The 15,254-nt window shown below is 38.6% G+C and overlaps 1 protein-coding gene across 1 annotated transcript in view; it reads left to right on the forward strand.

The window, feature by feature from the left end:
* The first annotated feature begins 468 nt into the window (after positions 1 to 468).
* Positions 469 to 15,254, forward strand: part of nalf1b (NALCN channel auxiliary factor 1b) — a 92,524-nt gene continuing 77,738 nt past the window's right edge. Inside the window, exon 1 of the mRNA XM_086145206.1 lies at positions 469 to 1,759. Within this exon, the coding sequence (XP_086001332.1) occupies positions 1,028 to 1,759 (732 nt within the window). The 5' untranslated portion in view covers positions 469 to 1,027. The remainder of the gene's footprint in view (positions 1,760 to 15,254) is intronic.

Consider the following 15,254-nt stretch of genomic DNA (forward strand, 5'->3'; position numbering starts at 1 on the left):
TATGAACAAATATACAGTAAATAATACAAAATGAGCATAGCTGATAACAATGGCTTGTATGTACAAGTCATTGGTAGAGTGTGATGTACAAAGTTTGGATTGAGCAACTTTGGATCGTGCAATTGTGTGTGCATCAACTGTGTTGTGCATGTCTACCTGACACTTGAGCGAGCTGTACCAAAAGAAAGGTGTTGCCAAAAGTACTCGTTTACCACAAGAGGTTTTCACCACATCAGTCATGGAAAACCAAAACTTTACATGAATCTGTAACTGTGGGTTACGTGTTCATGTCTCTCTCTCCCTCCCTCCTCTCTCTCTCTCGCTCTCTCTCTCTCGCTCTCTCTCTCTTTCTCTCTCTCCCCTCATTCGCACACATACATACACTTTCTCTCCCCCTCTCTTTCTCTCTCTGTGTGTATGTGTGTGCGCGCATATAGATAGGTAATAAGCTTCTCCGCCACTGCGCAACGATGGAGCTATCGCAACGATGGAGATGACGCAAACCGACTGTGCTCTCCGAAAAAGTGTTTCAAGACGAACATGGCGGCAACTTAACCGAGGTCCAAGATGACAGTGGCCAACGGGAGAAATGATTCTAGACTTCCCGCCCAGGTACGAGACACAGAACGCAGCCAGCGTGCAGCGGAAGGGCTCGTCGGCGTCCTTTAAGCGATTCTGCAGTCCGAACGGCGGCGGACGCTCAGCATCACCGTCGAGAGGATCGCAACAGCTGGCGTCCCTGCGCCTGTGACGAGGAGTCCGGGAAGGACGGGTGAAGGGGGGCATGCGGTCAAAGAGGACGCCGTCCCCCCCCGCGCGGAGAGCCATGGAGAACCGGGATGCTGCAGCCCGAAGCGTAATCTCTGGAATAGCACGGATTGTTGCGAGGCGCGTTTAAAAGGAGCGTCCTGGGCCGGCGGAGGCACAGAGGAGAACCAACCGTAGTCCATCTCCTCCAAAACTCAATGAGTATTGTGGCAGAGCAGCCCCCGCGGTGGAGTCGGCCAGGGCAGCGCTTTCCTAAAATATGACCAGGGGTGCTTGGATACGTCGGCAGCATGATGAAGGCTTAAAATACTGGTTTGCACCCCGAGACAACGAAAAGCCATTCGCCGAGCCGGAGCGGGCCCAGAGATGGCGATTGTCGCTGGCCTCTCTGCTCTTCATCACCGTCCTGCTCTCTGATCACTTGTGGTTCTGCGCCGAGGCGAAAATGACGCGAACCCGAGACAAGCGGTTGGACCAGGGGTTTGCAATCACAGACACGGGCGAACGCTCAAACTCCCGCCACCGACAGAATAGCCCAACGTCAGTCGACCCACAGCGTCTCGCCAGAGAGCGAGATGATATTTTTCTAGGGAATTCTACCAAGCCTCTGTGGCGAATGGACACCTGTCACCCCGACAGCCTGTTCAAAGACTGCTTTACTTTCACGGACGCGCAGACCGTGTGCCTGGGCCTCTCCGGTGGAGGGGAAAGGGGGACACAGTTGGCGTACGTGAATTTGAGCGATTTGTACCTTTCTTTTTGTAATTCCTACTCACTTTTGGATTTGTTTTACGGGTTAACGAGTCCAGGCGATTTAAATTGCACCCTGGATATGGCCATGGGGGTGGATCTGCTGGGATGCAGTAAGTGTGTCCGGGCTTACCAGAGTCTCGACCAGCAGGCGGAGGAGAACTACAGGGAGTTTGAACTACTGGTTCAAAAATATGAGACGGATGCATACTCGGTCAGGACGTGCATGGAGGAATGCAAGGTACACACATACACGCACGCACACACATACAAGGGGGTGGGCTCACAGTCGTCATGGCAACCGCTGGGTATATCTGTCAGTATATTAGAATAATCGAATTTTGTTTTATAGAAATGTGCAATAACTGCTGTGTTTTGCCTGCTAGCGATATCCATTACCATACAAAAAAAGTGCATGTGGCTCCAAGAGGGCAGGTCAACAGTATTTCATTAGCCCTCTTGCCTCTTCCTCTCTGTTTTTCCTTTCTGGACCACTTTGTGAACTATGGCTGTGGAACTGACGTTTGACATTTGGATTGAGGGGCAGGCTTGTGGTCCAGCTCTTTGAGATGAGAGGGCTGCTGAGTGGTACTCATTGCAATATTGTTAATAGCATGCAAGTGACCTAATCCAGGCTTTGCATTGTCCCTTGTTGATTTGTCTCAATAACGTAGCTGCACTGTATCCCGCTATGTACATGTACATGCATGCATGTCAGCAGCGCACAACGCCACAATTGCTTCCACATGTTTACTTATTCAATGCACACAAACATGCATTTGACTTTGTGCTACATATTGAATTCAAAGCATTTTAGTCTGTGCTAAACATTGGATTTCTAGGTGCTAATAACAGCACAATGGAGAGTCATTGGTTCACTTATACTGCTTTAAATTGCTAGGCTCTGGACAATTGGAGAGGCACCGTCTCCCACACAAATGTACAGCCTCAAGTGTGCTCTGTCCATGGTGCTGAAAGACAAACCTGTAAGAGCCCTTCCAGATAGTTTCTGTAGATGTTAATTTAAACGTTACGTCCTTCGCAGTGCTTGGCAAAGAATCAAACATTTATGAGCATTTATTTTTCTGCACCAATATCATGAGAAAACTTTACATTTTGATGTGGACAAAAGTGGACTTAAGCTCTGCAGCTTGTTATTTTCATTTAACTCAGGAACTGTTCCCTTATAGACTTCACAGAGATCAAGCAAAAAAAAAAAAAAAAAGTGTGTGTTTGTGTGTGCGCGCACGTGCAGGTGCATGTGCATGTGTGCAGCTTCTTAACAGGAAGATATAACATGACATGAAAAATATTGATTTGCTATTTATTTTGAGCCACATTTGTTTCGAGTCATGACGGGTGCAAATGCCTATGAATCTATGGCCCCTTGTCCTATCTCATCAGTGGTGTGCATTTGCACTTCTGCCCTTTGCTAATGTAAAAAGGCTGAGGCAGTGCTATAGCAGCCGTTTAGCCCCTTTAGCTTGATCTGAATTGCTAATCTGCTTCAGTGTCCGAGTGACCTCAGCACCCCAAACCGATTTCAGAAGATCCTCTTGCTGGATATAATAGTCAGGCTTCAGAATACTTCTTGCTACTCATTCACTTTTCTGATGTTTCTCTCAACTCACACCATCGCTGTCTTCTGAACTAATCATTAATATTGTCAACAACTGCTCAAGGCTAATTTTCAAGCAGTTTCACTGCACTGCGATTGATGGATTGAGAATCTGAGGATGGTTTTGAAATTGCTTTGCTTCCAAAGCAGTTGCTTCAGGATGCGAGCAGCTTTTTATTTCTACGTACAGTTCAGGTTGTTTTGTCATGTTCATTTTAAATCATTCATCTGACTTCATCTGTATCAGACATATACATAAGGACACATATGTGCCCTATTTGATCAGGAAAAATAGGGTATTTCGCTAGCTGTTACAACTTTCAAATTGTGGAATGTGTTTAAGAATGTAGGCTGCAATTTTTACACGTATAGTGGATAGACAGATATTTGCTTATGAACAGATCCTCAACATGTGGAATTTGAATAAAGTGTCTAATCTAATATTGGCCTAATACACCAAATAGACTCCCTTACCGTTATTTTTTTTACTTTTTATTTTTGTACTTGAAGTACAAAATGTTTCCATGTTCACACTATGTATGTAAATAAAGATGATTCAGTTTCACCTTTGAACCTGCATTTCAACAACATTAGTACCTTATAACCTGATATAAAAATACATTAAGAATTCATATGAGATGTGATGAGGTGGACTCTTCATGTAACATTTTCTTTCAGCAGCTTTTAATCCATGCTGGCTGTTTGGTTCCTTTCTTAAATGGCATTTGGATTCCTTTTTTATTGTATATATTCAAATATTTCAGGTGGTCTTATGTGTGATGTTTTCATGTGCTGTTGAAACACATACTATATGTACATTGCATGGTATGTTTGTTTTTATTTGATATAATTTATTTTACTTAACATGCTGCATATGGAGGAGCGAGGGCTGTATCAGTGATGATATTTGAGCGAATAGATTTATTGTGATTTTTTTCTTGATTAAAATTAGATTAAAAAAACAAATATGAAGAGGTTATTGTAATTACTTGATTTTTCGAGATATGAATCTATATATTTGTGTGTCATTTTAAAGTTTATGTCTCAGTAAGGGGTCAGGATTGAGAACAAGACACAGGCTATGTATAAAGGGTTACCTTTTCACTGACTTTAGCATATTAAACACCACTTTCACCACATAGCAGATCCAGACGTTCTATGAACCTCAAAAAGATAAAGAAGAGTTTCTTGTTTTGCTATGTTTTATTAATCAATTTATATTTGTAGCACACAATCTGGCACACAACAGAGGAGATACACAGATAGGTGAATCACAAAAGAAGGACTTTCTGCCTCAGCGCAGAAACATTAAAGCAGTTGCATCCATACTAAGCAGATGGGTCACTGGACAGCTGGATCAATGTGAAAATGATGTGGGGTTTATGGCCCTCAGTCATTGGGTCACAACGCAAGTTGGAGATATTTGAGAAAGCGCTTTCTGCTTTAATAATCCAAAAACCTTTTGTGAGAAAAGATTTCATCTTCCCTGGTAGACAAGAGTTCGTTACAGTTCCAGCAAGCTGTGGAGTTTAGATGCTCTGACACTAGTAGCTTGTGTCAGAGGTATTTCAAATATTGAGCATGTGTCATTTAATTTTAAAGACCCAAATGATAAGTGGGGCAGCACGGTGGTGCAGTTGTTAGTGCATCTTGGTTTGTTTGTGAAGGGGGGGCAGCTTTCTGGATGGAGCCTCCTAGTGTTTGCATGGGTTTAAGTTAAGTTAAGTTAAGTTAAGTTAAGTTAAGTTAAGTTAAAGTTTACTGTTCCCCATAGGGAAAATTATTTTGTTTCCTTTGGGTTTTCCGGTTTGCCTCCACAATCTAAAATATTCAGTGGGTTCATTAGAAATCCTAAATTGCCCAGATGTGTAATTGAGAGATTGAATGATTGTAAGTCTCTTTATGTGACCTGTCCTGCCTCTTGCTCAATGACTATTGAGACAGGCTCCAGCCAGTGTTGTGGATAATGAAGGAAGGAAGAAAGGAAGATAGGAATGATAAATAAATCTGCGTTCTCACTCACAAACGTCAGAACATAGGTTTGGGTATCATTTTGTCTGTAAAATGGATTTAATCAAAAAGAAAGTAGTTAGGTGAATTTGTGTAAGGAGGTTCTCAGTCATCCAGGTCATGGTGAATTCTTGTTGAAATCTTCTTGTCGTGACAACTGGACTTGAATTTCTACACTCAAAGATGTTTCACCCTTCATCTGAGAGGCTTCTTCAGTTCTAATCACCTGTGGGGTGTCTCCAAATATAACCACCAGGGTTTTGGGCGGGTCTAGATTATGGCGCCTTGTTATGTATATATAAGCGTTGATCGGCAGAAACTAGGTCTAAGGGCATCGATATGCTAATGGTGGTGTTGTTCATTGGGGACAAAAGAGCAACTTTTGTGGGACTACCTGGATTGGAATGTGAAAAGGTAAAGCTAAACAAACGAGTAAAACGTGTTGGGTCAGACAAACTGAGGCTCATGTAGAAGTTACTTGGGGCTTGTTCTGGTGGTGAATCTGTCTTCTCTGACCAGAATATGCCATTGCTGTCTTCAAAAGAATGGCCCTTGTCCTTCAGGTGTAGGTGGACTGCGGAGACCTGTCCAACTACACCTCAATCAGTGCATTTGATTAAAACAGAAGGGATATCAGCAACATTTTAATGAGGAATACTGTTTCTAATCTCTTTGTTGGTTGTGATTTTTGTGAAAGTCTTTAAATACCCTGTCCTCATCATGTGAACAATGGCAGGATGATATAACATTGCCTGAAATAGGATAAGTCACCTGATGGCCAAAATGCTCTGAATCCATTTAGGAAAAAAACAGTGCTGCAGACATCGGATATGCAGGACTAGTTCCTACAGTATGACTTACATATCCAGAACTGCGCTCATACCCTTAAACATTGACATGAAATATGTCATTTACAAGTATATAAATGGTGTCTTCTTTATTCCGCTTGTAAAAATATTTAATCAGTCTCAAAGATGAAGTTGACCAACATTTGGAGTCGAAGAGATTAGATTCTCATAGCCATCATACTGAAAGAAATCAGTGTTTCAACATTAGTTTTTCATTAATTTATGCATGCAGTGTGTTGTACCTTCATATTCATATCAGTCATCTAAAACATCCTTAAAATGGCAATTATTTTATTACCAGTTACTGACACAGTGACTCAAATACTGCATTTTTACTTTCCTTTTTATATTTAATTTACATCGCTAGTCACTGTATTGTTTGATAACATCAGCGGTCTGGAGTGTTCACACTGCTTTTCTTTTCTTTAGATGAGAAAAAAGGCAAAGATCTTAGGTAGCTGAAACAATATATATTTTAAATATCATCTAGACTCTTAAGAATTTTGTCTGATGGAAAGAATCATTCATATTGCAACATCAAGTTTGTTCCTTTGTTCCTCTTCCATTTTTTTCTTTCTTTCTGTGATCTATACACCTTTTGATCCACAAATCTATGACTACAAAGCTAAACACATGCACACACACACACACACACACACACACACACACACACACACACACACACACACACACACACACACGCATGCACACACGCACACACACACACACTTAGGCTTGCACACACGCGACCTATGTACAGTGTTTCCTGACCTGACTGCCCCTTCCGGTGTAATTTAATTTGCACTCCCATAATTCTCTGCTTCTCTGGTTGCTTTGTCTCTAGGGCTCTCTTTCTCTCTTTCTTTCTCTTTCCCCCCTCTCTCTCTCTCTCTCTCTCTCTCTCTCTCAGCATGTTGATCTTCTTTCTCCCTCTATTTGTCACTGTCTCACGGTTACTTTCACATCCTCTACCTCTTTGTCTTTCTCCCATCTGTGTCAGGGCTCAGAGGGACCAATAACACATGTACACGTGTCCAGTATATATGTCTCTCGATCACCTCCGCTCCTCCCTGGATTCTCCCCATAGACTGACTTCCCATCAGGTGCCTCAGCGTCGTTCTCCCTCTGTGGAATTATGTGGGTGTTGAGATTTCTCCTCTTGCTGGATTGATAGATACTCATCTAGGTTAAGATCCTCTCTTTGTCTTCAGTTACAGGCCCGTCCACACAGATCTATATATACTACCTGACTGGGCTTTTTGCATTTTTCCTCGTATTTTTCAGTTGTCACTGTCTTAAAGTTCATGCATTAGCTTCTTAGAGGAGATAGGATGTTTTCTTTTGCATCTTTTTTTTTCAGTAGGCTAAAAAAGCAGGATTAGAAAGACTCCTTGGTGGATCTAAACTGTATGTGTCAGCAAAACAACAGTAAACAACAGGAGTGGGGGAGAAACAATGCACTGCATGGTTAGCTAGCAGCTCTGCACTTAATGACGTACAGCATTAAATTTTATATTTCATTGATAAACACAGCCATTTTCTTGACCAAATAGAAATTTTAATAATTCTACATTAATAATTAATCACTATTGTTTATAGTTATGGTATGTTTTTGAAAGAAGTGAAAGAAGACAGTAAAAGACCAGATTACAGAGAGAACACAGCTGAAAAAGACAAACTAACATAAATAATGACTCAGTTTTGTCTTTGTCGCATTAAATGGACTGTATGAACTTTTGTTTTTCTCAGTACTTTGGCTCGGTTCTCATGATTTATGTTACCTTTCACGGTTAAGACCTAATTCATCAGGGTATCCACCACACATTTTATTAGGAATAAACAATTACAACCTACCATAATAGTTACCTTAGTATCAACAAGAGTACTTACTCAGTTTGGATGCATTTGCTGTGTCTTATCTGGTGTATTATTTTGTTTGTAGAATCATGTGACACTCGCAAGGTTAACAGAAGGAGATAAGACATTCTGAATCCAAATTAAAGTGTCTACTGTTTTGCCACGTTAATTGGAGTGTTAAGGATCATTTGCAGCCTGATCACTCCTATTATAGAAGTAGAGAAGGAAGGACAATAATAAGGTGACAATAGTAACCCTTTAATAATGCTATATAACCCCTATTACAGTTTAATGTGTTAGTAATGGATGTAGAAGTAGTGTTAAGGTAAGATCCTTTAATTAAAGAACAATGACAACAACAGCAACAGCAACATCAACAACGTTAACAACAAAAGCACCAGCAATAATAATAATGATAATAATAATTGAAAAAGGAGTAGACCAGTATGAAAAACAATTAAAGCAAAGTCAATGGACCATGAAATATGCACCACTAGAATGTGTAAAATAAACGCAGCCGAGGTAACATCAGCAAGGATCCGCCATAAACGAAGACAGAGATTCAGATTTTTTCTCCTCTGATAGGCCCTCCCAAAGCTTCAGTGCTCCGATGGAAAAGACTGACCCGTCCCGTTTCGAGTTCAACTCTGTGAGTCATTACTTTGAAACAGGAGAGGAAAAAACACACATTTCTAATTCTACGCAAGATATTAATTAAGTTAAAAGGGGAAATGCTGTATTCCCATATAATTAAGACCCAATGACTTTATAAATCCATACCTATCATCTTCTTTCTAGCGTTTATAAGTATAAATTGTAAGCAATTAAGAGTGACTTTTGATAGTCTCTTTTTTTGTAACTTAGAGAAAGGAGGCGAGAGAGATAGAGAGAGACAGAAAGACAGAGAGACACAAATTATAATGATTATATACTGAAACAACAAATAAACCAAAACAAAGCGGCCAAAAAACATAATCTTAAGCATGATAAAATAATAAAATTGCAGCATACTTAGAAAACATGATCAAAGATTTGGTTGTTTGTGTTTCACAAAGTCTTTCACAATTACGATTTCTTGTGAGAGAAGTAGAAGGAGGGGTTAGGATTAGACGGAGGCAGATGGTTCCCCGTCACAACCCATGTAGGGAGCATTTGAAAGGAAAAAAAGAAGCCTTTTAAAATTATGACAAAGAGAAGGAGACGATTGTTGTGATAAGAGTAGCTCCTGGTTCATTATTTGAGCCTAAACAATTGACTCCTTTGTTTATTTTCTAGCATTTATAAAGAAATGTGAATCTTGTATCATGATTGTATTCCTCCTTTGTCATGTCAGTGTCATAGTTCCTCATTTAAACATTTTACACTACCTATGTGAATTCAATTCAATTCAAACTCGGTCAAACATAGCACATTGTTCAGATTGCTGACAAGATAAAGCCACTTTTAGTCAGATCTGATTGAGTCTTAAGTCTTTGCATTGTTAAGTTCAGTTTTGAGTCTCGTGTTTGAATGAGGCTTATGTCAGTTGGATATACAAAGATACATGATAAAACTACCATCTGACATTACAGGTTATTTCTTGTGAAATAATATTCTGTGATCAAGTGTAATTCACTTCTAAACAACGCTTATGCTTGGGACGACAGCTGTTTATTTTTTAGATTTTACAGTGAAATAGGAGACAGAAGGGTCTGACACAGCACATAGTGTATTGGTCCACTGTCAACACAAATCCCCTGTAAGGCCAGTGCATTTTTCTCTCTGCTTCCAATTCAATTAGAGCTCTGTTTCTACCGTACCCAGCTTGAATAGATCCAGGGAAACTCCCCTTCACATGAGCTGCCAGTGTTTGTTTCTCCCCAGGCTGGAGATAAGGGTATGTGTGTGTTGGGAAAGAACACAGCAGCACTCCCATAGAAACGCCCCCTTGTCGTCCTCTATTCCCTTCCTATGCAGCACAATGAGACTATACAGCTCCCTCCTTTTCTGGCTTGGACCTCAGCTCCAAACAAAACACACACACCCATTTCCTTGTCTCCATATTTTTTCTTTTATCTATCCTCCAGGATGCTACTCTGAAAATGTAATTTTTCTTCCCCCATTTATTAGTGAGAAGAGTAATGTCCTGTTTACGTAATACCGATTGAGGAGCTGAAAATTTGAGAACAACTGTCTCTGCTTGACCATGTATGCATGGCCATGTATTACTGTGTACTTCTCCAAAAAAGATACTGCGTAACTTATTCTTGGCCATATCCCTGCTTTATAACTTGAAAATTGCATCAAATCAAAGGGTATAAACAAATTATGAGGATTTGTGTGTGTGTGCATGCGTGTGTGTGCGTGTGTGTGTGTTTGTGTGTGTGTGTTTTCTTAATGTGCATTTCCAGTCTTTTGTCATTGCATCACTGATAAGCTCAGCTGAATGATTTGATGAGTGGGTGATGTGTTATGTTTGGTTTTCTGTGATAAAGTGAGGAGAGAAAGGCCTGGATAAAGAGGAAATAGCTGCTTCTAGAAAACAAGTGTGAGCAAAATGCACAGAACCTCGCAAAAATAGAAGAAGGAAGAAGAAAATCATCATACATTGGTCTAATAATCATCTATCTATCTATCTATCTATCTATCTATCTATCTATCTATCTATCTATCTATCTATCTATCTATCTATCTATCTATCTATCTATCTATCTATCTATCTATCTATCTATCTATCTTTTTGTTTCTTCACATGAAGATATCTATATTGTCATGGATTTGGGGCAACCAACCCATGTGCTGGCATGCAACATATTCAACTAATGTCTCACTAAACAATATATGACATGTTCTAAAGCAAAAGAAAACAGCATGTGACCATACATTATTTACCAGCGCACACATATTTAGAAGGCTAGGAATTGCCATCCTTTTTTAAAATGTTTTATTTATGGCATTTATAGAATAGTGTCGAATTTCACGTGCAACTGCAGCTTCTTGCTCACTGTTTTATTCTATCCAGCAGACTGCCACCACCTCTAAACACCTACAGGTTACTTCAACATGCTTTGCTTCTATGCAAAAAGAAACAGATGAAGAAGAAGCTCCATTCACGAACAATCTCTCGTGTAGTTAACTCCAAAATTAACAATCCTAAAATGTAGTCTTTATTGCTGATTAAAAAGAAATCTACCTTAGACAGTCCTTTTGCAATAACGCAATCAAAAAAACAATTACAACCTTAGTGAAACAGATATGAGCTTCGAAATCCATGAAATTATTATTTTTAGACTATATATATTCATGTAAATTTTGAAGTACATAATGGTGTTTGCATCCTGTTGGACAACTGCAAATAAATAAATGCTTGATAATAATTCTAATCAATGTGTATATGATAAGATAATAGACAATCAGCTGGGTGGTTTACGAAAGAATAAATGGAAACATGACAAAACCCAAAGTGATGTAAAGTATTTTGAGAGCGCTGAAGTCAAAAACCAGCCACCAGGTCCCAGACTGTGGTGACATTCTCACAGTTCTGAGTCATCTTTATCATCTGCAGCAACAATTCACAACATGTCCTTTTTCAGAGTGAGTTGAAGAGAACATTAAGAGAAGGACAACTTTACATAGATACGTCTACAAAGTTTCACAGTTTGATGACATGTGTTTCTAGATATTCCCGTTTGGTGAGGAATCTGGTAATGACAAATAACATTCTAGTATGTTTTTGTACAGTAATGGCCAAGAGTTTTGAGACTGACACAACCATAGGAACATCTGGCAAACACCTAAAAACCCTGAAGGAACAGACTTTGTGAAAGTGTCATTCTCAAAACTTTTGGCCATGACTGTACAAAAAAAATACTAAAATGTTATTTCAATATACCTGTACATTCATATCAACTGCACATAATCAGAAAAAAATCAGTCTGGTGTTTTCAAGCTGAAGTTAATGGTAAGCAGAGGATAATAGCTTCCAATAAAATCTTGTATCTCTGGAGGTTCTCTGTCATCCAGATCATAGTGAATTCTTCAGGTCTTTAGAAGCCTCTCGGATGAGGGGTGAAACATCTTCAAGAGAAGAAATTCAAGTCCAGTTGCCAAGACAAGAAGATTTCGACAAAAAACTTATTACACTTGTTACACATAGATGTGGGCTGGTGAGCAGGTGTACTGATTTAATAGTGTCAGAAAGTTAAAACGTGGAAGAGCTAGACTGTCTTTATATTTGTTATAATAGACTTTGATGTCTCTGAAAATTAATGATATCATCTCTTTCTACATTTGTACCATTTTGTTATGTACCCAGTGTCGAGATGCATCAGACTTTGGAAAAAAAGATTGCCTTGCAACAGTGTATTCTACTCAATATCAGCACAGATAAGGAGTGGGGTCTGATAGCAATAGACAGTAGGGGCAAATATGAAAGGGGGGGTTGTGAATAACAAATGAATGGTTAGATTAGAGGGAATACCCAGTGATGTGTGCAGACAGGATCTGGCAATACATGTCAGATCCCTTGACGCGCTGAACTGTACTGTACTGTACTGTACGATTTTCTCTGGGTTTTGTGCAACAATTCATTTAGGCACCTGGCCTCACCTAATCCTTTCCATTATAATCAGTGTTTCTGTCAATGAATAGAAGTGTGTATCTTTAGAGTGAATGGGTTTGTATGCATGCATGAGTGCATGGCATAGTGAGATATCACATCGTCATGGTTGATAGCATTATATGATCAGCTTGGTTGGAGGGTAAAGGAGCTTTTAGGGAAAAGTTTGACATTTTGTGCTGTATTATGCGCTTCTTTTATGGGTTAGAAAAGAGGAGCATCATCTCTCTTATATTCCCTATGAAAAAAACTATTGCCAAGAAACCAATATATTAGTCATAATTTGAGGAAAGTCACGAAAATATAGCAGTTATGTGAAATCTTTGTGCAGTGCACAATTATTGCGTCAACTAACAGACAAAAATGAGTTTACAATCAATTATGCTTTTTTTATCTGCTTATCAAAACTTGTATTACTTATTCAGTATGATGTGCGTTTGCAGGGGATTCAAAATTTGAAGTCCATTGCAACACACAGTCACACACAGCAACGTATTTTGAGTATGAAAACTAAAATTTTACAATGGTAATAGATATCAAAGTTTATACATCACACCAACAATACCTCAGCGAGCTTTGGTAGAAATTCTTTGGCTTTTAAGTTGGTATAGTGGTGTGCTTTCAGGTTGTATGTTCTAGCAATACAACAGACTTAGTCTATATCCCCTTAAAGAGAAACTGTGCATTTGTATATTCTCTTCAGTTATTTATATTTTATATTAGAGGTTTATGATGACTGTAAATCCTTTCATGAGTTTCATAAGAACCTGCTTCAAAGAACAGGCAGAAAACAATTACATTTTAAGTTGTGAGTTTGACAGCAGAAGAGATTTTTCCTGGGGTTGGTAAAGAGTCAGACCCTTGTCTGAGAATAATCCCTGAGGGGAAACAAAAAACTATTTATTTTACCACATGAAAACCACTGTCAGAAAAGGAGGAAAAAAATTCTCCAGTCGAAAATATTTGCATAAGTGATCTAGACCAAGAACTAGATTCTTTTTAAAAGGGAAACAAAATCAAGGTATAAAATGTTCAAACCAGATTTTATAGACCAGTAAAAAAGCAGTTCAATTGTAAAATGGACCAAATGAGGCATATGCTTATAAAATAAGATGTAGTACATTAACAATTTAGCAAATAACTAATATAGCCACTCAGTAACATTATACATGACAGATATGGCTTTGGTTTGATTTAAAATATATATCAGTAATCTCTCCCGAATACTGTTCCAGAATGTTGCAATAGTAGTAAAGTGAACCTCTGCGATAGGTTTTCATTCAAACTTCAGGGGCACTTACAAGACTACAACCAGAGGACATGACAGTTCTTGAGTTTATGCGATAGAAGCAAATTTAATGAGTAGCTATAAAAAAACAAGAGAACGTATTGGATAAATGCAGATATAATAGGCAGGGCCAATTGGAGCCTGTCAAACTCGTAAAACAATACTCCTGGTGTCCTTTTTCCAGACAAGCTCAGCTACATTTTCATGCAGCTGAAATTTAGATGATTCTATTTTTTAAGGGAACGGGAAGCTGAGCACTATAATAATTTATCCTATTGGTAAAAATATAAGATGCAGTAAAGGATACGGCTTGTGAGAGAATTTCACATAGTTTTGCAAACATCTTAATATGATGATTGCAAACTTAGCAATGGTTTTGATGTTTTAAATACATCTTAGATCTCATATATTACTCTGTTGACATGTGATGAACATGCCTGTAGTTTCAGTGTCTCCTCTCTTGTATTACAAGCGTATATCAATGCTTGTTTTTATCAATCTATAACTGCATATTTGATATATAGCTGAAAGGAATTTTGTGATTAAAAGGATTAAAAGGCTTTTTGCCCTAATGACCGGAAACAGACTGGATACTTGATAATATTATTTGATGAAACTGCAAAATATCAAGACTGAAAAATGTTGGATCTAAAATAGAAATGTGGGTACCACCACAATTAATAGTGTAGCATTTGATTTTTAACAAATATCATCAGTATCTATCAACACTAGTCTCTATCGCTGTACAAGATAGAATTTAAAACTTTAACTACTTCAATACAGAGACCCATCAGTCTTAAACTTGTGCAGTTCAGCTAGTATAACAGGCAAACAGTCCTCACTTTTTCATGATAATAAACTGTATTTGATCAGACTTTTATTTTATTGATTAATGTTTAATTTATGTAATCATTTATTGTTTTTTTCGGGAGTGAAGAATAATGAAATTCTCTGACCCCCATATCTCTTCCAGTTTGACAGTAATTTGATTGTGGTTAGAGCTGGGTGAGAAAAGAAGAGGTTATTAATGGGTAAAGTCAGTGCAAGGAAAAGGAAGAAATTGAGAGAGAATAGGAAGAGAGGCAGTCTTGACCTGATGATGGGGCTCTTATCTTTTCCTTGTAATGGTTTTTCGCTTTTACTTGTGTATGTGTGTTTGGATAGATGGTTGAAGGTTTAGTGGGGTTTTACACTTATGATGTTATACTTATTGGCTAAAACTCTTTGCATCTAACATGCGTCGGCTGCTACTTTGTCATCCTTTGTCTCCCATTACTCTGCTCAGGATGAAGTTTCTGCTTTTCTGAAAACGGTTATGTTGTCTGTACAATCGTCAAGGTTTTTTATGTGTTTGTTTCTCTGCAGAACATATATATTTTTAAAAGTCACATATTATCAGAAACATTTTTGAATTAAGGGTTTTAAATTGATAAGTTGAAAAGAAATTCAGAGACGATATCAAGCTGCACTCTCTATTTTATTTCTTTCCATATTTTGGAATTGTCTGTTCAAAAACTC

Source organism: Fistularia commersonii, chromosome 4 (genome assembly GCF_037954325.1).
Source record: "Fistularia commersonii isolate RoL2024-O1a breed Wild chromosome 4, RoL_Fcom_v1.0, whole genome shotgun sequence".
In the NCBI taxonomy this organism is placed as follows: Eukaryota; Metazoa; Chordata; class Actinopteri; order Syngnathiformes; family Fistulariidae; genus Fistularia; species Fistularia commersonii.